Source organism: Tachysurus vachellii, chromosome 19 (genome assembly GCF_030014155.1).
Source record: "Tachysurus vachellii isolate PV-2020 chromosome 19, HZAU_Pvac_v1, whole genome shotgun sequence".
Classification (NCBI taxonomy): Eukaryota; Metazoa; Chordata; class Actinopteri; order Siluriformes; family Bagridae; genus Tachysurus; species Tachysurus vachellii.
Window position 1 is genome coordinate 15,689,433 of NC_083478.1, and position 26,660 is coordinate 15,716,092.

The 26,660-nt window shown below is 37.0% G+C and overlaps 1 protein-coding gene across 1 annotated transcript; it reads left to right on the top strand.

The window, feature by feature from the left end:
• Positions 1 to 1,880: 1,880 nt before the first annotated feature.
• On the top strand, positions 1,881 to 21,077 carry cd34 (CD34 molecule). The gene is made up of 5 exons (XM_060894489.1): positions 1,881 to 2,087; positions 11,606 to 11,755; positions 12,121 to 12,356; positions 17,684 to 17,824; positions 18,699 to 21,077. The coding sequence occupies exons 1-5, from the start codon at positions 1,997 to 1,999 to the stop codon at positions 18,885 to 18,887; spliced, it is 807 nt and encodes a 268-aa protein (XP_060750472.1). The 5' UTR covers positions 1,881 to 1,996; the 3' UTR covers positions 18,888 to 21,077.
• The last annotated feature ends 5,583 nt before the right edge of the window (positions 21,078 to 26,660 follow it).

Sequence of the window (26,660 nt, forward strand, 5' to 3'; positions counted from 1 at the left end):
AGATAGATGGATGGATGGATGGATGGATGGATGGATGGATGGATGGATAGATAGATAGATAGATAGATAGATAGATAGATAGATAGATAGATAGATAGATAGATAGATAGATAGATCAGACAGAGTTTTATTCTGTACCACTCTATTGAGCCGCCTAGTTGAGCTGTCTGTTTGCATTGTTGACCAAGTGTCTCCCAATGCTAGAGACCTACAAATTAGATTATTTCATTCATCCCAGAGGGGATTTCACATATTACAGCACCACAGAGCATTAGAGAATATGCTTAAAGTGACATTCATGGATTTTATACTGTCCATCAGAACAGTATGTCCGGGAACATGAATTGCACTGGTAGGTTAAAAGTTATTCTCCACCTCATGTCATAGGGGTAGTGGTGGCTCAAGTGGTTAAGACTTTGGATTGTTGGTCAGAGGATTGTGTTTCAAGTCAGTACTGCCAAGCTGCCACTGTTCAGCTCTTCAGCAAGACCCTTAACCGTCCTTGTTCCATGAGCCTGTGCTCTGACCCCAACCTCCAACGTTGGGATACACAAAGAAAGAATTTCACTGTGCTGTAATATATATGTGACAAGCAAATGCTTCTGCCTCTCTATGTTATTGGTCTATAGAGCTGCATGACCAGGAAAGCTATGTCTACTCATGGGTTCTATTCATACCAGTCATATACACATATAATGTACCATACCTATTTCAACATTGTATTAAGTAGATAAGCAAGATAAAACAACAGCAGTGACTCTAACAAGCAGCAAATTATGACCTTTAATCCTCAGACCTTTAAATTCTCATTGTTTACTGGGTTTATCATAACTAGAATGGGACAATACTGCTTTACTGTACTTTAGATGATTATGACTTCTTTGAGCAAGTTTCTGGATGGAGCAGAGAAATGACACACTGGAAAGGTTTTCTGTCATGTGATCAGTGTTGTCCAGATGAATAACTTGATGAAAAGATGAAAAAGATGTAAATTTTAATTTGTACTTACAAGCTTCCTCATAGGCAAGAGGGTCTGGTTATCTTGGCCTTCTTTAAACAAACAAGGAAAGAAAATGAGCATTATTGGAGATTCATGTGCTCTGCTCTGGGCTCCCATTGCACCCATCTGGCCAAAGTGTTTAACAAGCCATTTTGTGAGTAGTCCCCAAGAAAACATAAAGCACAGCCCTGCTTCCAGATGCTCACTAGCCTGACACACACACACACACTTCATGTGAAAAATCCCTTTCCTGTGTTGGTGGAAACAAACAGAGGTTTACGATGACTAATTGGAATACACATTTTGCATTCTGGTGTTAAAGGGTTAAAGATGAAAAATGGTATTAAAATGCATCACAGAAGAGTTTGAATTCCTACACGTCTCTGCTGCTCACACATTAAAAGAGTAAAATATATTCTGGATATGAAGGATATAATTCTAACAAGATTATGGCATGCAAATATTTTGACAACATAGTTGAAAAATGACTGTTTAGGTTCTATTATCCTTTGTGAGTCAATTTAAGTGTCCATACAGATTTAGGGTGTGGTGAGAAGGTAAGGTGGTAATGATCGTATGATGATATGATGATATAATGTTTCTTGCCAAAGCTCAAATATGGCACCAAATAAGAAAGAAAAAGGTCTGTTTCACATTCCAGCACAAACCACACTTACAGACATGCACCTCTTTATTGTAAAATCTCAAAAATATGGTGGCGGTTGTGCTTGTTTACAGAGAGGGGGACGGGGAGAACTTACACAAGCCAGTGAAAAAGTGGGTGTGGAGCATGAGAGAACATGAGAGAAAGAGAGAAGGGGTGGTGGGGGTGGAGTGGTGCAGTAGTGGGGCCATATAAAACCACCAGAGCACAAACCATGCTTTATCCTGCCAGTGTGTCCTGCACAGAACAAACTTAGTCACAGGAAACCCCTAAGCTCTCTACCAGCGCTCTAACATACACTCTCTCTCTCACACACACTCACTCACTGCAGCATGCTCACAGAAAGGATGGCCATGAGGAAAATGAATGAGATGTGCACAAGGATGGCTCTAACTTTAGTCTTCTATGTTCTGCTATTCCACAGTAAGTACATGCCAAACTCTTTAGTAGATACTGATAATTAATGTTTTTTTTGTTTTGTTGTTGTTGTTGTTGTTGTTTTAAATAATTAATATTCTCACATGCTAACTTTGGGACCAGTCCCTGATCAAGGAATTTTCTTATTATTTCTCTAATTTGAGCTCATTTACAACCATAGTTTTACAAACATTTTAACTCACTCGTTTTAAACAAAAATCAGAATAGAATCAGAATAGTTGAATTAAGGCAGAATAGTTGTTAAAAAATAAAAATAAAAAATGACAAGACATATTGATTAAATTTCACTAGGATGGTCTATAACTTTATATAAGGTTGTGAAATGTACATTTGTTATGGAAAGGAAGTAGCTTGAAAATATTTTACAGGAGGAGGTTGGTTTAAAAAAGTAGCGGGAAGTTGAAACAAAGAGGGCTGGCTCAGAGTGGAAACTTGCCGTTGAACATAATTATGGAGTTTATCCTACTCGTGGACTGGGTGGAGCCGGACAGGCGCATGTGTAGAAAAAGGTGTGTGTGTATGATGGAAATATAGAAGGCAGCAGGCAGTAAGCAGCCATTTTCTACTCATATTAGCAGGCCATTTCAGAAGAATGACTTCTTAGTGTCTTTGTTTTTGCTGCACAATGAATGTGGCCATTCTTGTGTTTACTTTAAGCTCATCCAAAGGAAATGAGTGTTTACCTTACCAGTCACTGTGATGGACGAGGTTGTGTGTATGTTTTGCAATGCATGTCGGTTGATTGATTGATTCAATTAGACTAAGTGTCACTTACATTTAATAGAAGGCATGCTTGCCCATTTCTATTTCTACTGAAGGTGAGAACAGGAGCGCTAGCAGTGCTACTGGTAATTGCAGTGTGAGGTCTGACTTGGATGCTACTCTACATGTGAGAGCCCAAGTTTTTTTTTTTTTTAGTTTTTCTCGTAACTCCCTCTTGAAGCTTGTTGAAAGCTTGAGGTAGCCTTTATCAGAAACGTACCTGGCAACAACAGGTTCATGGAAACACAACACTACACTGACATTAGTGAGAAAAACACTGCAATGGGATGAAGTAGGACACGCACACACACACACACACACACACACACACACACACACACACACGCTTACAAAGCATGCACCAATTTGATGTTCATGTTAAAAAGGAAATGAAACTACCAAATTCAGAGTTCATCTTTAGGTCATACATGTTCTGTCATTTAAAGATAACGAAATAAAAAGAAGAAGGGGCTAAATGTGTTTAGTCCATAGCAGTAAACCTAATGAATTTTTAAACTGTTAGAGTTTACCAATGAATTAAACATCAAAAAAATGTTGAACTGCCCCTCCCTTACTCGAACCACAGCCTTTATCTCAACACATACAGTCATTCACACCAGTGTGTTACATTGTTGGCAGTGGTGTGCAATTGGCACTAATGTGAGGGAATCTGCTTGGGGGTTTTCAATATTCACTTTCCAGTGAAACATGGAAAGATCATTAAATTAGATACCTTGGCTCAACTTCAAAGATCTGTAGTCATTTCTTTAAACTGATTTTCCATCAAAAGTGCAATATTCGTCAGATTTGATTATATCTACTAAAATTAAACTTTAATGTCTGATCAGTGTATCCTATGTGGGTGAAATTATAGGTCTTAAAAGAGCAACCTCAGTTCCTGGAAGTATTTCTGGAAGGTCATGACAGAAATCAGGTTCATCAAAGTTTACATACATGCTAAAGAAGATGGCAGGAGAAGATGGGGAAGTCCGGTCTACTGCTGAATTAGCTAATAAAAAATAAAGACAGCAACTATTCTTTAAGTTTAAATCTCTCTATTGACTGTTTAATAACCTGTATTAGAGAGGCATTAATAATGCCTTTCTAATATGTCTCTAAATTTGTTTAAAATAAACAGATACAATTCTTCTCACTCTTGCGTCAATACAATTATTCAATACAGTTGATTTTGTCATGGACTGGAATAGAACCTGAACCTCAGTTTTCTCAGTCAGGTGGCAGAGTAGTGGTGGTCAGAGTTTCTATAAAAGAAAGGTTTTCTAATAATCACTGCTTGGAGAAAGTATGTTAGTTTGTTTTTTCATTGTATATTTAGTTTTGGTTAGTTTATTATTTTTGCCTTGTTGCTTTCTGAAGATACAGTAATACCCACACCCAGTATGATCAGGAAGTAGCATGTTTCCATTGCTAATGTTGTTATTGCAACACATGTGGAAAAGGCCCAGTCCAGAGCGCCAATTACACACACAACACCCTTGGCAACAGCTGGGCCAGTCTGGAGAAACATGGAGAAGCACAGCACTTAATCCACACCCAAGCAACCAGCTTTCCTGAAGTTTATTAGCCAGCTTAGGATTGTCAAAATAGAGATTAGTCCTAACTGACATTTTTACAGCCCCCATCAATACCATTCAGCTATTCACTGAAGAGCAGATGCTAAATTTCACAAGCGTTTTGCCACACAAATGCACAAAATCTTGGCACAAATGAAAGGGAAGTCCTTGGATGCAAGTGTCCATGCACATTATTGTCACCTTACTATAATGAAAGCAAGACATATGGCAAATTTCAATATAAAATCCATCCCATGAGGAGCAGCGAGATCATTATGCTGCCTCATATCACTCGCATCTGGAGCATTCTATCTGACAGACAGTGAAGTCCCTAGCCAACATAAATATGAGCCAAAAATTGTCATTCACTTTCTCACTGACTTCAGCTATTCATTTGAGTCTCAATTGCTCTGGCAAAATACAGTTCACTTCACATACATTCGGTTGTAGCGCTTTAATGTAAAAAAGAAGTACGTTACCCGTTAGTGTTGTGCTTTATCTCAAGGGATGCGAGGTGATGTAAAGTTGAATTCACACCAGCAGACATGATCATTTGTTCATTTATTCAATCTCCTTCACTAATCACTGTAAAGAAGTTGTGGATCTTGAGTATATCCAGGGAGAACACACCATAAGGTGGGAACACACCCTGGAGAGAACACCGCTCTATCACAGGGCTCCATGTACACTCACACACACTCACTCACTCTGCCGATGTGCTTCTAAAGACCTTATTAATTATTATTATTATTATTATCATTATTATTATTATTATTATTATTATTATTATTATTATTATTAGTAGTAGTAGTAGTAGTAGCAGTAGTAGTAGTAGTAGTAGTAGTAGTAGTAGTAGTAGTAGAGCTCTGGATGAAAGGAAGATTTATAAATGAGCTCTGGATTTTTACATATTAAAACAAACACCACACCCTACATTGAACATTGCAGCACTTCAAATACTGATACAGAACACACAACTTAACCATAGTTTGCTAAAGATTAGGAAATACCATGGCACAAATATTAAAGCCCGTATCATAAATTTGTGTTTTTCTGTAACAACAGCATTTGGTAGTAAGAGAAAACATGCATCTGTACTTATTTCTTGTGTCTCAGTAATTGTTGTTCTCGTAATACTTTGTTCCCTTTTTTTGTTGGCATAGTGATACAGTTTTACAGTTGCTAGGCACTTAACTGAACACATGCTTCCTTCCAACACAGCACATTCATTTTGAATGAGAAATTCTGGCAACACACACATCCAAAGGCCTAAGTCAAAACATTAGAGGGTAATTAGCGCAAAGATACACACATCTCTGCTAACAATGAAAAAATTTAAAACCATCAGAGGCTAGTGCTTGCATCAGATGCAGAACTTCCACAGCTATGGAAATTTAGGAAAGATTTGCCTAAGTTAATCCCAAAAAAACATTACAACTAGCTTATGTAACAAGTAAATGATGTGTTTTTCGGAGGAAAATTAAAAGTACAAGAATATACTAATCACATATATTTTTCTTTGCTTGTCATCACATTTGTATTTTTTCTTCTTAATGACTGCTTCATGCGTTTTAATAAAGAGAGCTGACTAAACAATGTTGTAAGCATTGTGTTTGAGAGAGAAATAAACAAATAAAGGCCCTTTAAGTCCTGCAGTAATTGCCCCAGGTAGTTACTGTGGAGCAAACAACACTGGTGCTATTTGATCTAATGTTCCCTAATTGAAAACATAAGATTGCATCCTTTTCCTGCCTCTGAGAGCACCAGGGCTTTGTCATGGCTGCTTTCCCCATAACCACCATTTTTAAAGATCCCAAGGGATTTGTTATGGTTAGCCAAAAGTACGGGTGTAAACCCCAATCTCAGTTTTCTTTTGTGTTCTTCAAGCCCCACAAATTGTCTGCTATGCCTTTTTCCAAAAGCTTCGTGTAGATTCAGCTTGCAGTAAACCAAGGTTTTAGATACGCAGTTAGCTGATGGCTGGATGAATCTGTTGCATACAGTATGTCAAAGAACAAGAACTTGGATGCAAACCATGCACATGAGTGTGTGTTGTTAAGAGCAAATGGGGTGTGGGGTGTTGGAGGTTGTGGCTAGTTTTCTGACCAAAATAAGCCTTTATCTCAAGTATAAATGAGGTCCTCCATAGGAAAGGGGGAAAAAAAGGGTTGGAGGTACAATTTTAAAATTTTTGAAGAAAAAAAAACAAAAACGCATAAATATTGTATTTCATACTAGACGCTTAAACGAATCTTGGTATTTGGCATAACATTTGACAACAATCTGAAAATACAAAAATCTGCATGTCTGAGTGTTTACGTATAATTAATTGAATGTGCTGTGTAAAGGTTTAAAGACAATGTAGTTGGGGTGGTTGATTTTAGGGGGTTGTGGTGGAATATGAGGCGTCCTTCCACATGGCTTGGTTTGAGCATAACTAAAAGCATTGATGTCATAGCTTGTTTGAGGTCTCAAGGGGCTTAGATAACATTTCTCGACCAATGGTAATTTAATTCCTTTACTCTTGTTTTATTTTGTTAAAAAACAATTTGAGTATAGATATCTCCATATCTTCACAGTTAGCCTGCACAGGTATATAAATAGGTCTGTGGTGGAGAGAATAACCAATGGGTCGACAACATTTCAAAAAGTCAAAAAGCAGCTATGTAGATAAATTTTACCTTACTTTATTGAATTTGAGCTGGCATTTCAAACCAGTGGTTCCTGATGGGACAAAAGGAAGCTGCTAGACTGCTGCACAAACATCTGGAAGTAGGGGTTGACAGCAAGGATGAGGAAAGCTGATGTTCTTTCTCAGATCCTGGGTGGAGCAGCTGTGTGAGCCCTAGGCTTAGGGCCAAGACTGGGATTTTAGTGCAGAGTACACAAGGAGGAGAAAAGCTCCATGGAGACCTCCACATCTGCCGCAATGGAGAAACCCCTCCCTGCCAGATGCCACATGTTTTGTTCTGAGTGAAACATAGGGCTGATTACAAGACTAGTCTTCCTAATGATTCACCATGACCTTTCATTCCTCTCTGGCCTAGGTCATTTGTTTGTTTGGCTTTCACAATTAGACTACTGAAACTGGACACCAAAGGAATGGTGGGTAGAGAAAGATTATGATTAGAAGCCAATCTTAAACATTTCATGACAGATAGAGAGAGAGAGAGAGAGAGAGAGAGAGAGAGAGAGAGAGAGAGTATGCAAAAGTAGTTGCCTTAATAAATAATATAATATTATTTATAAATGAGGAATTCACATGCAAATGTATCTCTAAGCATATTATTTTTTAATTAATAACCGTTTTTTTTGTTTTTTTTTTAAGATTTATGATTTAGCAGCTTAGTGTAGGTAATAATCGACATTAAAATGGCTTGACTTTTTAATCACTATATTAATAGACCTTTAATTATAACTATATTACACCTACTGTGAGATTCTGTAGTTTAAATCTTTGTATTCTTTCGAAGGCTAATTAAACTATATGATTAACTGAATTTTTATGAGCCCTGAATCCATGTTTTTAATCCAAATTGTCTTCATTCAGTTGTCTACTTGATGATAAGTCTGGTTAATATCAGACATTGTTTTAAATTCTACTGGGATTGCTGTAAATTCCTGGGAATAGTTTTGGTACTTTCAAGGGACCTCCTCACGTGTTCTGTGGGATATATAATAACATGGGTGGAACGAGTATATTTTTCAACATCACACTGGCTCCCTGTGTGTGCTGTTTCCAATCTGGAAAACACATTTAGACGTTACATCTCTCGGGACTTCCGAAGAACAGTGAAGATTTTTAGGTAGTGTCATTATGTCACATAATAGACATGGAACAATGCACACTATAGGGAGTACAGTTGTACTTGAACTTGCAAAATGATCTTTTTGGGATGTTAGCTGATTTTTAAAATCAGGAGATCGGGTTATGCGATGTATAAAATGACAAAAGCTTAATTTTAATTCAAAACATCTTGTCTGGACATTCCAGGGCACATAATGCCTTTCAGTCTGGTAGATAATACAATATACAAACTATACTTTGGTGTGAGAACCACAGCTAGTTTCTACATATCTTACTTTGCATGTTCATCTCTTTTACACTCAGGGTGTGGTTAGAGAGCTAGAGACCAAGTTTTTTTTAAATGAAATTTGATTATTTCATTCACAAGACAACACAAAGACCCCAAATTGGAAGGGAATTTTTCCCAAATATTCATCTGACCAAGAGGGTGTACCAAATTAAAGGAAAAACAGAAGGGTCATTTATACTGTGCATAACATTTTCTGAAACCACTTCTTCCCTTAGAGGGAAAGGTACAAAATATTCTTCAATATACTACTGAATACAGTATACAACTGAATCATCACATATCCTGATGGGAGTGGTGTCTTCCAGGATGACCCTGACCCTGACCAGCATTTTGATGCCTATTGTATGATTTGTTAAAAATTAAAAAGATTTAATCATATCCTTTAGCTGGAGACATGGTTTGCACAATGACCTCATAGCTCTGGGGTTGGGGGTTTGGTTCCCACCTCCGGCTTGTGTTCCCAGAGTATGCATGTTCCCTCTTTGCTTCAGGGGTTTCCTCTGGGTTTCCTCTTCCAGTCTATGGACACATGTTGTAGGCTGATCAGCATCTCTAAATTGTCTGTGGTGTGAGTGTAAATTGGTGTGAGTGTGATTGTCGTCCACTTTGTGCCCCTAGTCTCCAGGGATAGGGTCTCTGTGATCATTTTAAAGATAAGAAGTAAAGAAAATAGCCTTTATAGTCACCAGATGTCAACGCAGTGTACATGTTTGACAGGGGAGAGAAAATCTTTTGGAGAAATTATATTCTTCTCTCCAGTACAGTAATGTGCTTTGTCTTTTATTCTGTGGCTCTCTGGACCTGTACTGGAGAGAAGAATATAATTTCTCCAAAAGATTTTCTCTCCCCTGTCAAACAAGTCCAATGGGTTGACATATACAGTAGCAACTTCCAAAATCCTAAGACCCTTTATGTTGTATTTCCCCTTTAATTTGCCAAATCTTTCTTTATAAATACAGTATATTGTATATATCTTAACTTCATTTTGTAGACATGCTAATGACATTTGATGCATCAAAGATATACTCAGAAGTATGCTGTGCTGTTAAAAGAAGCACTCACTCATTTGTCAGAGGCTTGAGCAAGAGTTTTCTTAAAAAGTTATAGCGTCAATAAACTTGCCAGCATCTGGCCTACATGAGTTAGTGTGCTGTGTTAGAAACAGTAGGAATTAGGTTTAGTCCAGCCAGTATCGCACAGTGTGATTTTTCCATGAGTTATCTTTAACAAGATGCCAGAATGAGGCCTCATTTGTATACAAGGGGTATATATAAATGAACATACTGAGAAAGTTCTATAGATTCTTTATTCTTGAAGAATGATTTATAGTTTATTAAATGTTATGTTTTGGCAATTGCAATGTGAGGTCTAAAATTAAGGTCAAACAATCAACACGGCCAGCAGCAAGGACCTGGTAAGCCTAACTGATTCTGATCAGTAAAGATTTTAAGATCTGTAAAGCTATAGGTGTGGCGGTATGTTGACTGATATTTGTAAGAGAATGGCAAGCCACCAGTGTGTCTTGGTCAGCATTCTGAAGCTTAGGTGAAAATGAGTTTGAGGATTAGGGAATGCAGTCAGGAATGTCTTCAGCAAGGCTTTTCCTTTCAGAAGTCCTTGTCAGCACTGCACATAATGATGAATACATTGCATATCTTTATCCTTTGATCAATAATCATTAGATACATCTAGACCTATTATATGCATCATAGAAAACATTTACACTGCAGCTTGTTTTAATATTTAAGGTTCATGTCCTCATTTCGGAGCTGGAAAAGGTTTAATATATTAGACTTCTGTTACAGTTTCTCATGTTGCCAAATGCAGCAAATATATCACTAAAAAAACTAACAGGATAATCTCAGAGCAATGCAGTCATCACAAACATGACAGCTTTACTACATTCATGTTTTAGTGATCAACTTGCCAAGACAATGTACGGGGCTTAGTTAAAAGAGAATCTGTTTTATTGCAACCAGGTGTCACAAAAGTGTGTAATTCTACACAATCCTCATTTCATTTAATGTCAGTGTTTCAGCACTTAACCAGTGTCCAATTTCCTCTAGAAAAAAACAAACAAAAATGAACCCAATTCTAATTTCTTTCCCACTCTCTGAGTTTTTCATTATATGCACCGTTGTAGTTTGAGCTAAACAGGGATATCTTGCCCAAAGGAACTTTATTGGGGTTGGCAAAGCTAAAGGTCATGTCCTTTTTGGGCTAACATTGATTTCCCCAGGTCATGATGAGAATGTTAGCCTTACACATTGCACATTACTGAGGGTTCTTGAAGAAAAAAAACATGGCATATTGTTTTCTTTCACCCAACCACAAAGTAAACATGCCACCCTTGTGAAAGAAACACTATAGAGGCATTTTAGAAGTGCTGCAGCTCGTTAGCCTGCTTTGTTTGCGGATCCTTTGCATGTGGTGCCAAATTTCTATTTTGAGTTAGATTTTAAAGATTGTGTTGCGAGAAAGAAGATGAGGTCATCCCTTGTCCCCTATGTGACACTTATGTTAAGGAAGATGAGCTAATTTAACAAAAACTATTTCATCGTAGTAATTATCTCCCGCAGTCAGGTAAGAAGGTTGATTAATATTTTAAATAAATCAGAATTGTTTTACTTAACTGAGATTACTTTATACAACAGTTAACATGAAAAAACTATAACCTTCAGCATTAATATACATTAAAAGCAAAGTAACTAATGTTTCATTAAAGAACCAATGTGTTTCCAGAATAAATGAAATAATCTAAAAAAAAAAAAAAAAAAAAACTAAACTAAATAATACCTGCATTAACATGGAAATCACCAACACAGTATGAGCTAATACGCTAATGTACATAATTGTTTTTTGTTAACTGGAAAAACTCAAGTTAGGCTGAAAAGCAAGATTTAACGTTTAAGTTATAGACCTATAGGCTTTCTATTTCATAACGCTGCTCATTTTTTATATGTTCCAATTACAGTCTTATATGCATTAGTGATTATTTGTGCTACATTTGCATACTATAATGGAAACTTTGCCTTGTTTCAGCTTTACAAATTCAACATTTTCTGTTTAGATTGTAAGGGACAGACTGAGCCAGTAACTACACTGGCAGTAACTACAATTCAAACAACGGGGAGAGATCCAAATGATTTCACTCAGGGTTTGAATGAAGATACAGTCATTACAAATTCCACAGACTCCACAGGAATCTCATCTACTGATGGTAAGATCTCTTCTAAATACACTTTCCATTTACAGTAACTCTGCTCATACAAATTCAGTCATATTATTGTAGTTTGAGCATTTTAATAAACCATACATACTATACAGTACATAACATTAGTTCAGCAATTACGGACATAATTTTTAATTGAGTTTAATGAAAAGTTGTACATTAAATCTAGAAAAGATGGAGCAAATACTGTTTATTTCACCTACATGTACCTGTTTTACATAAAGTCGTCTAGTCTTGTCTCAGAGCATACAGTAAGATTGGGATTATTAATTCCATTTGCTCATTGCTAATCATAACATAGGATATATTCTAATATCATTATTCATAAACACAACAATTATATCTTTTCACAGCTAATAAAGCTACTGATCACTCCGACCCTCCAATCATCAATTTTGCACTTCCAGACAGCTCTGTTCAACAAACTTCTACAGATCTATTTTCTTCTGAGGCAACAACATCAAACGGTGTTGTGTCCACCACTGTGACAGAATCACACAGCACTAGAGGAGAACCACACAACACAGGAGAACCACACAACAGCCTTGCTAATGAAATAGACAGCAAAGGGGTCAAAAAGAACTTGGAGGTTGGTTTATTAATAACTCTAAAATGAATTTAAAAAGATTCATCGTTAAAAAACAAAAATGTGTATAAAAAGCAAAATATGCTTACATTTAACAATTCATTTTGAAGTCATGCTGTAATCTTCATCCAGCTGTGTGAATATCACACAGTAATGCTTTACAATGCTGTTTACATCATACAGTAGTTAACTATGCAGGAACTAAACAGGAACTAATGAGTTGTTCTTCATTAACACATTTTAATCCTATTTACTAAGAACTACTAGTTAATTATTCATTTTAATTTTGATTTACTAACTAATAGTAGTCATGTTGGCAGGTCATAAATCACTATTAACTATTTATTTAAGATCATGAGTCTTACATTTCTCCTGTAGAGCTACTAGCTAACTAGGACCCTTATAATAATTACAAATGTATTACTGATCATAGTAACATTTATTCCTAATAGCTAAGTCTTCCTCCTGGAGATCTCCTACCTAATATATCATAACCTATTCCAATACCTCACTGTCTAAAATGTAAATATCTTAGAAATTAATAATATACTGTAGATCTCTGCTGAGGAGCAATAAGTCAGATTATTGTTTTTATTTAGCCAGTCATTGTCTAATTATTTTTAAAAAAATCTACAAATGTATACAGTTTAGTTTAGCTATGAATACTAAATATTCTCCATTAACATACTTTTAACATTTTGTTGAATGTTTTGTTGAATTTTTTTTAAAATAATAATAATAACATGTAATAATGATCCACAATATCATTTGTGATGTTGAACAACACAGTAAAACTTTAGTCAGTACTAATGAGTTTTACTGTGTTGTTTAAAATCACATGCAAAAAAACAGTGATTCATACTTGAAATGTATGATTCATCATTTAAATCATTGATCATTTAAAAGATTACAAAAAAATGAGCTAACATTTACAGTACAAACATGAGCTCATGTCACGTAAAACATGGAAAGAGGATAAAGCCGACCCCATACCCAATTTATTGTATAACAATTGTATAACATGATTTTTTATTACAAGAATTTAATGATTCTTTTAAAGATTTCAGAAGCTCACATGGGTTTCTCTTTCCTAGCCGTTCTCATTACGTAGTGTATGTTTAATTGCATTGTAGAAATGTATGTAGTGCTCTAATTGGTTACTGGGATATCATTCAAGATTTACTAAATGGTTGTGTAATCAGAACTGTAATTACTCAGTCATTATTTTAAAAGGATCAAAATTAGCCTGTAATTGAGAAATATATTAGTGATATAATGTAACGCAAATTCCTACTAACATACGTACTTTAAGAATTTTTTACATTAGCGAATTCCTAACTAAACATACTTACTAGCGGTTCTTATTATTTCACAGAAATAAGATATGTTCATGTAGAACTACAGTAGTCATTCATTCCTTCTTAGCTCCTGCATAGTGAACTAGTAGGATTATGAACACTGTGCACATTTTGGACAATTGTTCCCACTCTGTTATTCCACAAGCACAGCTGAATTCTTAAATAAGAAGGTTGTCCTTAATTTTCTATAAACAGCATGGTTCTGACCGTATCTACCTCTCTACATAATTTCAGGTAGTGATATATTACTGAAATGAACTGAGCATAACTTCTTTTAAACACCAGCAGCATAGCGTTAGGCCATAGGACGTAGATGAATCATTTTAATCTCTTGCCAGCTAAAATGGATGTAAGCATGGGTTATTTTCAGCTGCAATAGTCTCTATCTATGTCTTGCACATTGTAAGGGAAGGAAGCTTCAGTTAGGAAAGATTAATGTGTGGCCCAGGGCAGTTTGTGGTGATTTAGGGCCAAACTATGGAGATCCTGTTCCACATGCCAGTACTAAATTTTCTTTTAACTGTTTAACCAGTGAAGGAACAGGTGATTTCACTCCTAGTGGGTTATGGCCACCAAGATTCAGGAACTGGACTGAAGGTCTGGGGAGTAGGGTGTTGAATCTGAAAAATACATCGTTCTATTGGTAGGGATTGTGAGAGTAAACTCTCACTTTTTAGGACAAATTTGGCCACTATAATATGGGAAAACGTTCACTGTGTTCTACTATAGTGAGTTTTTTTACTGTTTTAAAAATAGATCTTTCCGCTGACCACTTTGAAAGCCACACTTGTGTCCGTGTGGAATACTGGCAGAGGCTCCTCATATCGGAATGTAACAGTTGCTTACTAGAGAAAGGAATCAGCACTAATTTCTATTATTGTATCTCATACTTCATTTGCCATAGGAACCACATTACAGGCAAACATACATTAAACAGATGTTTGGAAAGAAGCTGATTCACACAAAGGGGCGAACTGTTTGAATAGTCTAATGAAACCTTTATTTAAACATGGAATGTGTGAAATATTCCGCAGGAACTAGAAGTAACTGTAGAAGAAAAGGAAAGGTGGCTGGTCAAAAGTATTCTGATGGTAGGACTATATCAGGCCGTGCCACCAAAGTTATCCTTATCCTTATCCTTATCCTTAAACATTAAAAAGAAAATACATGTGGTGAATGAATATATCATTGCATCATAGGGTGACCAGCTAAAAAAAAAAAAACTCATGGTCTTTTATGCTGTAAGATGCATTTTCCTGCCATTGTTTGGATCCACTTGTTCTCTTAGATGGAAATGTCAATGCAATCAATACAAGGTCAAGACAGTCACAGTCAATACACAGTTCTCCTTTACATTTATCCTGTGATTATACATTTCTATCCTGAAATGAATGATCTAGTCCAAGAGAACCTTATCCACATTCACAGAGCAGGAGAGCCCAGTGTATGAATTGAGGAAAATGAAACTGATCTAAACCAAAAGCTATAGTTTTCATACTCACCAGAGTTCTACCCAGGTGAACACTTGTGAGAACATTCGGACTGACTTTTTGGTCTCTTCGGCTCTCCCAAACAACAACATAAAAGAGCCAGTACGAGGGAATATCTTTTTTCCAGAATAGTGTTCATCACTCTAGTAGTGATGGTTAGAGTTTGAGAGAAACTTTACTATGGCACTTTATGTTCTCTAAACTTTACTATGGTACTTTAAAGCCTCACAGCTTTCAAATGATTACTTACTTTAGCAATGTTTAACTTTATATATTAACTTTTATATAACATTTTAGATATGGTTTGTATGAGTCTAATGGCTTTTATGCATTTCAAGAATTAACAAAAATCACTATCAAGCCTATGATCCTGCTGGAGGTACCATGACAGAAACGCATTTGATTAAGCTAACAAATTTATATGAGACATAAAACTTGAACATTAAATAAGTCATCAGTATCCCAATGTGTAGTAAGAAAGGGTCCATATAAGTATTGTCCAGAATATGGACTAATTCAAGCACAAGTTACAAATATTTCAAAGTAGGGAATGGGTTTGGACTAGTTTAAGACTAAAGGAATATGTGTCAAAAATGGATTCACTGTCAAGCTCTAGAAATGGTCACAGTGTTTTTCATCCAGGCTTAAGAATATACTGTTTCTCAGGACATATTTTCTTGATCATAGCTCTGGGAGTATAAGAGAGATACTGTAGAAAAACAGAAAATGCTAATCTATCTCCACTAGCCCTATAATCCTCAACCCTTATGGCTTCAAAATGAGGGAGTGATTCATAAATGCTTCCAGAGGCATGTCAGCACTAATATCCAAATCTGGATCATATTCTCCCTTATACCACATTTTTCACCACATTAAATTAACTAATCCATATTAAATATGGAAACTGGACTTACTATACAAAAAAAAAAAAAAAAGCACTGTTCTTTATTACTATACTGTTTGCACCATAGAACAATAACTGGAAGCTGCAAACAAATTAATTTAACACCTACCATGTAAATATATATATATATATATATATATATATATATATATATATATATATATATATATATATATATATATATATATATATATATATGCAGCAGTGATGATGGTGTTACATAATTGAAAATATATTGATAGTGTTACATATTATTATTATTATTATTATTAACCATTAAAAAAACAATAATTAAAAAAAAAAACAATAAGTTTCTCTAAAACTGCGTAAAAATGAGAAAAATGAAAAACATTCTCCTAGTTACAAAGCAAAGACACGTGTTATCTTAACCTCATCTTCTCAGGTAAGAATGTGAAGCAAATGCCAAATCCAAGACATTACTGACAATAGAGAGACAAGGATTTTACAGCCGTCATATAACCTCTGCTTTAGTGTAATATGAAGCTTTGAAGGAAGAATTACATGATGTGTGAATTCACTGAGGTGAGGATTATATGTATTATTTTGTATTAAGAGCTGCGTGTTGAACATTCTCCACCCGATATTGATATCAAATGCACCGAATAAGCTTGTTGCATGCAACCATCTCTACTTTGTCCATTTCTCTCATCAAATTCCCTTTCACTCTTGTCCTGAGGCAGACTAGCCTTTACATTCATTCATTACATACATTCGTTTCTCAATATTTTAGTCAAATATTTGTGCAAACCAAACTGAACTAAGAATAAAACCCAAAAAATGAAGTGGAAATTAATTTGGCATCATTGAGATATGTATTAATATATAATATTAATAATAAGCACCAAATCCAGAGGTATGTTATGGCTCATGGTTAATGATTAGTTTTATTTGTCTTATTTTTGTTTGTTGGCTCGCTTTTTTTAAGGCCAATAATATAAAATAACTGTTTTTACCAAATGTTCTTGATTATATTCTTAGTCCCTGACCTAGCGGGAGGAATTGTTTTTGGTAAAGAATACAGAATACACTTCTGCTAAATGCTGTAAATCTAATAAAAATAAACAAACTTAACAGTATATTCTATATACAAAAGTGCAGAAATCCATGTAAATGATGTGATTTTAAGTTAGTCTGCACACTGCGAATCCAAACGTTTCTCCAAATTTATAGAATTTCCTTCAATATCAAATTTCTTGTGTAAACACCAGTAATAACAACTTATGAATAAAGCTGTTCATATCCAGTTTGATAAATGAGGCCCAGTGTTTTGCAAGCAATATGGGTTCTAGATGGGCTTCATGCCCAGTCCTCGTGCCTGGTGTTTAAACTTTAAGAGAAACTACAAAGTGAACAGAACGGTGGTTAATGAGCTTTCTGTACAACCCAGCGTCTTTAACAGTCCTCCTGCAGGCTCTAGCCTTGAAGGCATACTTACAGTGGCATAAAAGCTATCTGTGATCATGTATACTGTTACGAGCAACAGCAAAGCATCACTAATTACATTTCTAAAACTGCTATAAATAACTGTGGCTAATTCATTTGTCATTTTGTGTGCAGTCGCAACCAGACATGAATTCCACCACGCAGGCAAATGTGTTCGTGCCCGTACTGGTGACTGGGCTAATCCTTGCTGCTCTCCTGATCGGAATATACGTATGGAAGAACCACTGTCACACAAAGAAAAGTGCCATGAAACTAGTAAGTACAAATGACACAGAAACAAAAAAATATTCTTTTAACTCCAATAAATCAAATCCTTTCTTCACTTTAATAACCATATAACATAGTAATGGTCTACGTTTCACTTTCACAGTGTGTTGTATGTTTATCAGGTACAAAAATTTAATTTAAATCTCCAGCCATGTGTGAATGACTGAAAGAAACTGTGATAATTAGACACACTAGCATATCACCAATTGCCATTGTCTCTGGCGTGCAGAGAAGTCTAGAGTGCACAGTAATAAATGATTTTAACTGAATTTATCTGTACTCAAATACATGAAAAAATTGAGTGACACTTGTTAATTCATTAGAATGTCTATGTAAGAATTCAGAAGGCATTGAAGGCATTTTCAAGTGGATTTTGGTGTAGAAGCGATGTTTCCTGGAGAAGGCTTGTGATTAAGTGGCGAGAGAGCATCACCATATCAGAGCATCTGACACCATAAGAAAAGTTGCTGTTTTTTTTTCAGCACAGATATCAGAGTTATCAAAGTGAAATATTTCCCACTGTAATGCATTGGTACCCTGTACATGGTTTCCCCTGCCTTGTGCCCATAGTTCCCTGTAATCAGGCTCTTCAACCCTGAGTAGGATAAAAGACACAGAAAATGGATGGATGGGAAATTATATACATGTCAAATTCCTTTTTTATATACATGCCAAATTGGTACACGTTTTTCAAGCTTTGAAACTATTATATAAAGTGCAAGGCTCTTAACTTCTAAAAGACACTGAAGATAGTGGACATATTATTGCAATACAATACATTTACTGGAACATACCCATATTTATCATGTTGCCCAGTTGAGAAAAATTCTTTACACAGTGCTTGGTATGTGTTTTCCCCCAGGCAGAGGATTCCTACATGGGCGATGAAGAAAACCAGGGCAACACTCTGGTGTCTGTGGCTCCTCTAAACCCACCTGAGAACCTGGAGAAGCCAAGCCTGAATGGTGAGTCCCTAGAAGTCGTGAAGACCCAGAATCCTCCTACCTCCACCAATGGTCACTCTACTGCCAAAGCTGACACTGAGCTGTGAGAGTCCTTCTCAACTACACAGGCTCTGGGTCAATGCTCACCGACCCAGTCCTACAAACAACACCAGGGAACAGACAAAACAAATAAACATGCTCCCTTTTTTCTCTCATTATCTCAAAACAATTAATACATAATAAGGGGTTATTGAATACATTATGGTGGTGACTATTATTATTATTATTATTATTATTATTATTATTATTATTATTATTATGCAATTTGGAAATGGCTCTTAAGCTGATTTTGACCAGGGGTGGGTTTCCCAAAATGTTTATAATGCTAAATACTATCTTGTTCCTAGGAATGTCCATTAATTAATGAGATCTTTCCAAAATCCTTTATGAGTAACATAGTATATGAACTTAACAGAAATAATGATGAACCTATTCCGTTTGTTTTCATTATACTTATTTATCATCATACATACTAGGTACTTTAATAATTGGAGCTTGCATGCAGTTCTACCTCAAAAAGGCAGATGCTGCTCATTTCTATACAAAAAAGCCTCACAGTTTTATGGAGTGTCTATGATCAATTGCCCTAAAGTTAACATCTGTCTGGCAATGGTGTAATGGGTAGCTTTACTGACTGTGTAGGGTTACACATTGTTCATTATCAATCAGGTTAGCTAGTCAAAACCAAATGAAGCAAACTGCATTTAAAACTGTGTTCATGGTAATCACTTCACATGAAACCAACAAGTACAAGAGATGAACATCAAGTTAATTTAATTTAATAAGGAAGTCTATATTCAAAGCCATGGTATAAAATATAACACATTTATCCGAGCTCAAGACAGAACCCAGGACTCTAGAGTTGAGAGGCAATGATGTTACCCTACTATCGCACATTCATTTAAATACTAGTCAGTATAAATATCCTAATGAGACTCATACCACATATGTTAAACGATTACATTGAACTTAGCAGCATTTCTAAACAGCCTTGCCAAAGAAAGAAACAACAAAATATTTCTAATAACTAATACTACAAGAGCAGCTACAGGGAAACCCACCCCACAATATCTGGTTATATCCCTTACCCTCCTTAAACACAATCAATCCTTTTAAATATATCTAGTTGTTAACTTTGAAAAAAATAATAGGTTGTTTGGGTAATAATAAACAGTTAACAGCATTCAATTTGGTATAATGTTAATATTTGATCGTATTATATAATGTCAGTCTGTTATAATGTGAAGGGTGTGAGTGTTGTGGCTTTCTGAGCAGATGAATACTGGGAGGGTGTCCTTCAATATGATCGATTGCTGGCTTCCACAAGTGTATACAGACCTGGACAGAGTTTGTAGTTTGTCCCTGTTCATGTCCCAGTGTTCCACAGGGTCCTAACCCTCCACATGGCTCTTTTTGGGTCATTCAAAGAACAAATGATTCAATTGACGCATGTGGGAGCTCTGCTTGTTTTTATTTTTTTATGTCCATGTATGAATTGTATTTCTAAAGATTGGGATGTTATGTGTGAATTAAAAATATGACTGATGCCATATATCATTGTGTTGATATAAGCTTGTGTGCCCATGATAACAGTACTGGCCAACCTTTGTTTATAAAACAATGTGACAATGTGATGACTTGCATAGTTAAGGTGATTGTACAGCATTTGTTCGGTGCTGGACTTCATTAGATAGCAATTACCATGAACGTCTTTTCATCACTGCAAACCACAGCTCACACCGGACTTCAAAACCCTGTAAAACAACTACGGCTTTTAGGTGATTGATGACGGTGACCTCTTCAGTGGACCAAGACACACTATGGAATTGTATATTTGTCCTAAACCAGTATTATGGGGATTTTTCTTTTCTTTTTTTTTTTTTGTGTAATATATCTGGAATTGCATAATTGTTTAGTAGTCTATCCTGAAAATTCCCTACTTCTGTTATTTACACGCAATATTTAATTTTAAATTGCGGATCAGCCAAAGGTAAACAATGAACAATGCAGAGTCCAGCTTAGAGTTGGCTTAATGTGTACATAGACTCCCACAGCAATAGTTTTAGCATGGCAGACATGATTATTAGTTCTCTGTCTTATTCTTTTCTGTCTTATTTAATTTATCCTCTTTCTATTTTTAACAATCCTCTTTTCTGGGTCTGTGTACTACAATTCTTATAAACTGAAGAACTTCTTTGTTTTAAGTTTGGAATATGAATAAAGTTTTGGAAACTAAATGAGAATGGATTTTTTTTAAAGCTATATAAGTTTAAACTGCTTGAAGCAAAACATTTTTGTGAAAACATATAGTTTTACTGTAGATAGATTTCCTGAACACAGACATCAAAACATTAAGAACGTATGCTTATTCAAAATAAAATGTAATAAAATAAAATAGCTTGCAGATCTGGAAAGTCTCTATAGCTTAAGTGCAAACAGCTGGCCTGTATAAGTATGAGAAATGACATCATGATGGAGGGATTTGTCTCTGCAATGAACCCTAGTAAGATGTCCTCAGTAGGATCAGCTATCCTAGTGTGTTTTATCTGAATTGACCCCTGAAATCTCTCCACTTTCAGAAACAGGGTGGGGTGAAACATTTCAGTATCATTCATAAACTTTTCACTAATGATTTTCACAACATCCATAAATTTTACCCATTTTAAGACAGAATAAAGATCATTTAATGATATGTAATGATAACAAACTGCTACACACAAGGTGGAAAGAAAAATCATTAATCATTTAAGTCTCTTTATTTGTATTGATAAAAATCTCTCCCCAGCAATCACAGGATACTCACATGATCTCCGGATCCTCCCATGCCTTTGGCATGCACCATAAATCTGACATGATCAACAACAAGAACACATCATATAACCCTACTTAAGGCTTTAGACACATTGGGAGGCAAAAATTAGATCAAACTCACAGAACTCACAAGAAAAGTCAACAGAGGTGTTTAATAGGACCTGAGGCAATGATGTGGACATAAAATAATAAAATTAAAATGCAATATGAAAAGATTTGTGTGTGTGTGTGTGTGTGTGTGTGTGTGTGTGTGTGTGTGTGTGTGTGTGTGTGTGTGCGTGTGTGCGTGTGTGCGTGTGTTTAAATTAAAAGTCAGAGAATTTTTTTTTTTTAAGTGATTTGGAGAAAACAGCTCAAGATAAATTATCACTTACATTAAAATATATTTTGTTCCCTAGTTTGGCAATAAAACCATTGATAACATTACTGATATACTATCATTGTGATGAAAGAGAGATAGAAAGACATGTGGAAGTTTGCATATCACACACACACACTCACACACCAGGAGGGAGTTTTCCCATTGGGTGGGGGCCATTGTATGTTGTTGCAGCTGCGAGACCTGTCGTGCCACAGTAATGGAAGGCGCAAACTGGGAAAGAAAAAAAGAAGAAAGGGATGTTTCAAGGTTCAGACCATACCAGAAGAGCCTGGAACACCCCGGTAGTAGTAGTGTCCTATAGGTTTTCATGACATCATATAAATAAAAGTATAAAAGCCTGTCCTTGCTTTATACTTGCCATATTTGACCATGTTTTTAAGGTAAGGTACATGTCATGTAAGGTACAAGGCTCATTGATAGATAGATAGATAGATAGATAGATAGATAGATAGATAGATAGATAGATAGATAGATAGACAGACAGACAGACAGACAGACAGACAGACAGACAGATAGATAGATAGATAGATAGATAGATAGATAGATAGATAGATAGATAGATAGATAGATAGATAGATAGATAGATAGATTGTACAGGGTACAGAGAAATTCCTTATGTCCTTATGGTGCTTTGAATAATATTAAGGTATTGAGCTTCTCCTATATTCAATGGTACACTGTAATCCTAGAGGGTTGATATTGTATTCAACTAAACCTATTTCATTTACAGTTGACTTATTTCTAAAGTTCATGAAAGGTTCATGTGATCAGGCTCTGTTCAGGTCAGTAGGTTTTCCAACAACTGAGTGGACAGAAGACTCTGCCCATCTTATTTTTTGACTTATTAACAATAGGTGAGAGAAGAAAAAACTGGATAGGAAAAGCTGGATAGGAAACAGCTTTTTATATCTCTTACAACACACAGTATAACGGAATACATGTTAACAGGAACTGACTTGTCTTGCGGAAGTTTTGTAATTTCGTGATGTTTAAATATTGTTTATATATAATGTTTAAAATATAAATCTTCACTGATTATTTTTCCTAAAACAACACAGCCTGTCATGTTCTGTTTGTAAAATGTTTATATTTACCATAAATAAGGACTAAAATTGGACACTAAGTCTAAATCTAGGGTTAACATACATATTTTATAGCACATTTGCAGAGCAGTGCAGTCTGTATGCCTTGAACATTTACTTTCATTGCTGTAGAATTCATTTGCCAGTTCTAAACTTAGATAGAGTTACATGGATGGGTTAAACTAACATAAATTTCCCACTGATCTCAAAGCAATTACAAACTTCCTGTGTACTGTATGCCTAGCATTCCAGCTGCCATATTGACATAGTCCTTATCTGTGCAACCAGGAAAGGTTAAATATCTAGCCTGAGACAAATGAGGAGCAAAGTGTCTGAGAGGCTGGTTTCCTCTCCCCTGGGTCAAATGCTATCGCAAGTGGAAACTTGCTTTTTGAATAACATGGAAGCAACTAGTACCAAAGTTAGAATTCAGTTTGGCTTTAATCTGATGACACAAATAACAGGGCTTGGAATCTCCATGGACTGAGACCCATTAATAATTTTCCTTCTAAATGGCAAAAGCATTGAATCAAATATAAGTATTCCTTGTCTTTAACAGAAGTAGCTAAAATTTTCATATCTCAGCTTTGTCAATACATGTTCATTTTACGTGTTCTCTAATTTAAACAGTTCTTTACTTGTGGGAGTTGTTTCATAAAGAAAAATTGTAAAATCGCTGTTGAAGCTGATGAACTGAACTGAACTGAACCACACACGACAACAAAAGCTTTGTGACTCTTGACAGGGATAATGAAAAAAACAAAGGCACTTGGGGGGGCACGACGAGGCACTTGGGGGGAGTGAGGAACACGGCAAGGCACTTTATGGGGGCGCACACGAAGAGGCACTTGGGGAGGGAGTGAGGAACATGGTGAGACACGTGGGGTGAGTGATGTACACAGCGATGCACAAATCTGCGCAATGACCGCAGCCAAGCTGGGGCCAGACCCATGTCCAGAAAGGCAGGGAGAGAGGGAAGAATCCTCAAACAAAAAAGATAGATACAGGTCTATAACATTCTCCACAGGCAAGAAGTGAGGTTGTGTCCTCCATGGGAAAACAGGCAGTGAAGCAGCATCCCCCACAGGAAGCGATGCTGCAGGTCACAAAGGAAAAAAACAAAAAAAAGGCAAATCTGGCTGGTGACATCCGAGTGCTTTGAGCTTGTCTACCTACTGTGGTTGTTAAAAATGTTTACTGTATAAAGTTTTTTTGCATTTTGCCCCATTTTGTGTAAATGCTAGAGACTGTTGTGTGTGAAAATCCCAGGAGACCAGCAGTTTAAAAACACTCCAACCAGACCATCTGGCACCAAGAACCATGCCATGGTTTAAGTCACAAAGATCACTTTTTCTTCATTCTGATGTTGATATGATCTGAAGCTCTTGCCCTGTATCTGCATGATTTTTTTTTATTTGTATTGTGCAATGATTCAAAACAGATAGATGATGGAGTGAAATTTGAGCATAGTATATGTAAGTTTGCAGTGAAAGTGAAAGCATTGGACAAATATCTTTTAGACAAATAAGCTGTGCAAGCAAAGTGCTTCACTCCTTGGTGACGATAGATTTCATAGTTGATGGCCAGACAAGGCTAGAGGCAGACAAGGTTCGGTCCCTCCATAGCCTCAGATAACACAAAAGTCGGTTCTTCTGATTTGACTCATTATCAAGAACAGGATGTTATTTTGTTTTTCCACAATATTCTTTGTAAATTGTACACTGTTTTATGTGAAAATCCCAGGAGATCAGTGGTTTCTGAATCACTCAAATCAACACTCTGGTCCGACCGACCAGTGTTAATACTGTATGTGTTAATATAGTATGTGCGAAATGGCTGAGATATTGTACAGTATGTGCAAAAACGGCTGAAATGTTGGGACAGTTTGTGCAAAAAACAGCAGACAAGGTGTGCAAAACAGCATGTAAACAGTTTGCTGGATTGTAAGCAGCATGTAAACAGTATGTTGTGTCAGTGTGTGTGTTTTGTGAGGGTCTATGCAGTCCATACAGATGATGTGTGTGTATGTTGTGCTCAGTACAGTACATTTCAGTTGTTGAGAAGTCTGATGGCTTGTGGGAAGAAACTGTTACACAGTCTGGTCGTGAGGGCCCGAATGCTTCGGTACCTTTTTCCAGATGGCAGGAGGGTGAAGAGTGTGTGTGAGGGGTGTGTGGGGTCATCCACAATGCTGTTGGCTTTGCGGATGCAGCGTGTGGTGTAAGTGTCTGTGATAGAGGGAAGAGAGACCCCAATGATCTTCTCCGCTGTCCTCACAATCCGCTGCAGGGTCTTGCGTTCTGAGATGGTGCAGTTCCCGAACCAGACAGTGATGCAGCTGCTCAGGATGCTCTCAATGGTCCCTCTGTAGAACATGGTCAGGATGGGGGGAGGGAGATGTGCCTTCCTCAGCCTTCGTAGGAAGTAGAGACGCTGCTGGGCTTTCCTGGTGATGGCGCTGGTGTGGAGTGACCAGGTGAGGTTCTCCGCTAGATGAACACCAAGAAATTTGGTGCTCTTGACGATCTCCACAGATGATCCGTCGATGTTCAGCGGAGAGTAGTCACTCCGTGCTCTCCTGAAGTCCACAACCATCTCTTTAGTTTTATCCACATTCAGAGAAAGGTTGTTGGCTCTACACCAGGCAGTTAGTTGTTGCACCTCCTCCCTGTATGCTGACTCGTCGTTCTTGTTGATGAGACCCACCACGGTCGTGTCATCGGCGAACTTGATAATATGATTCGATCTGTGCGTTGCTGCACAGTCGTGAGTCAGCAGAGTGAACAGCAGCGGACTGAGCACGCAGCCTTGAGGAGCTCCAGTGTTCAGTGTGGTGGTGCTGGAGATGCTGTTCCCGATCCGGACTGACTGAGGTCTCCCAGTCAGGAAGTCCAGGATCCAGTTGCAGAGGGAGGTGTTTAGTCCCAGCAGGCTCAGCTTCCCAATTAGGTGCTGAGGGATGATTGTATTGAATGCTGAACTAAAGTCTATGAACAGCATTCGTACATAAGTGTCTTTATTGTCCAGGTGGGTGAGGGCTAAGTGGAGAGCTGTGGCAATGGCATCGTCTGTGGAGCGGTTTGGACGATACGCGAACTGTAGGGGGTCCAGTGAGGGTGGTAGCTGCGTCTTGATGTGCCTCATGACGAGCTTCTCGAAGCACTTCATAACTATGGGTGTGAGTGCAACGGGACGATAGTCATTGAGGCAGGACACTGTAGACTTCTTTGGGACAGGAACGATGGTGGTAGTTTTGAGGCACGTAGGAACAACGGCGCTGCTCAGGGAAATGTTGAAGATGTCCGTAAAGACATCCGCTAGCTGTTCTGCACATTCTCTGAGCACCCTGCCAGGAATGTTGTCTGGTCCAGCAGCCTTCCGTGGGTTAACTCTGCATAGAGATCTCCTCACGTCGGCCGTGGATAGACAGAGTACCTGGTCGTCGGGGGGAGGGATGGACTTCCTCTGCGTTACGTTGTTCTGTACCTCGAACCGAGCGTAGAAATCGTTCAACGCATCTGGGAGGGAGGCGTCGCTATCACAAG

What these genes read in the sequence shown, in the direction of transcription:
- cd34 (XM_060894489.1), top strand. Translation starts at nt 1,997, where the DNA reads ATGCTCACAGAAAGGATGGCCATGAGGAAAATGAATGAGATGTGCACA. An exon ending in CTATGTTCTGCTATTCCACA is followed by an intron (nt 2,088 to 11,605) that starts GTAAGTACATGC and finishes TTTTCTGTTTAG; the next exon opens with ATTGTAAGGGACAGACTGAG. An exon ending in AGGAATCTCATCTACTGATG is followed by an intron (nt 11,756 to 12,120) that starts GTAAGATCTCTT and finishes ATCTTTTCACAG; the next exon opens with CTAATAAAGCTACTGATCAC.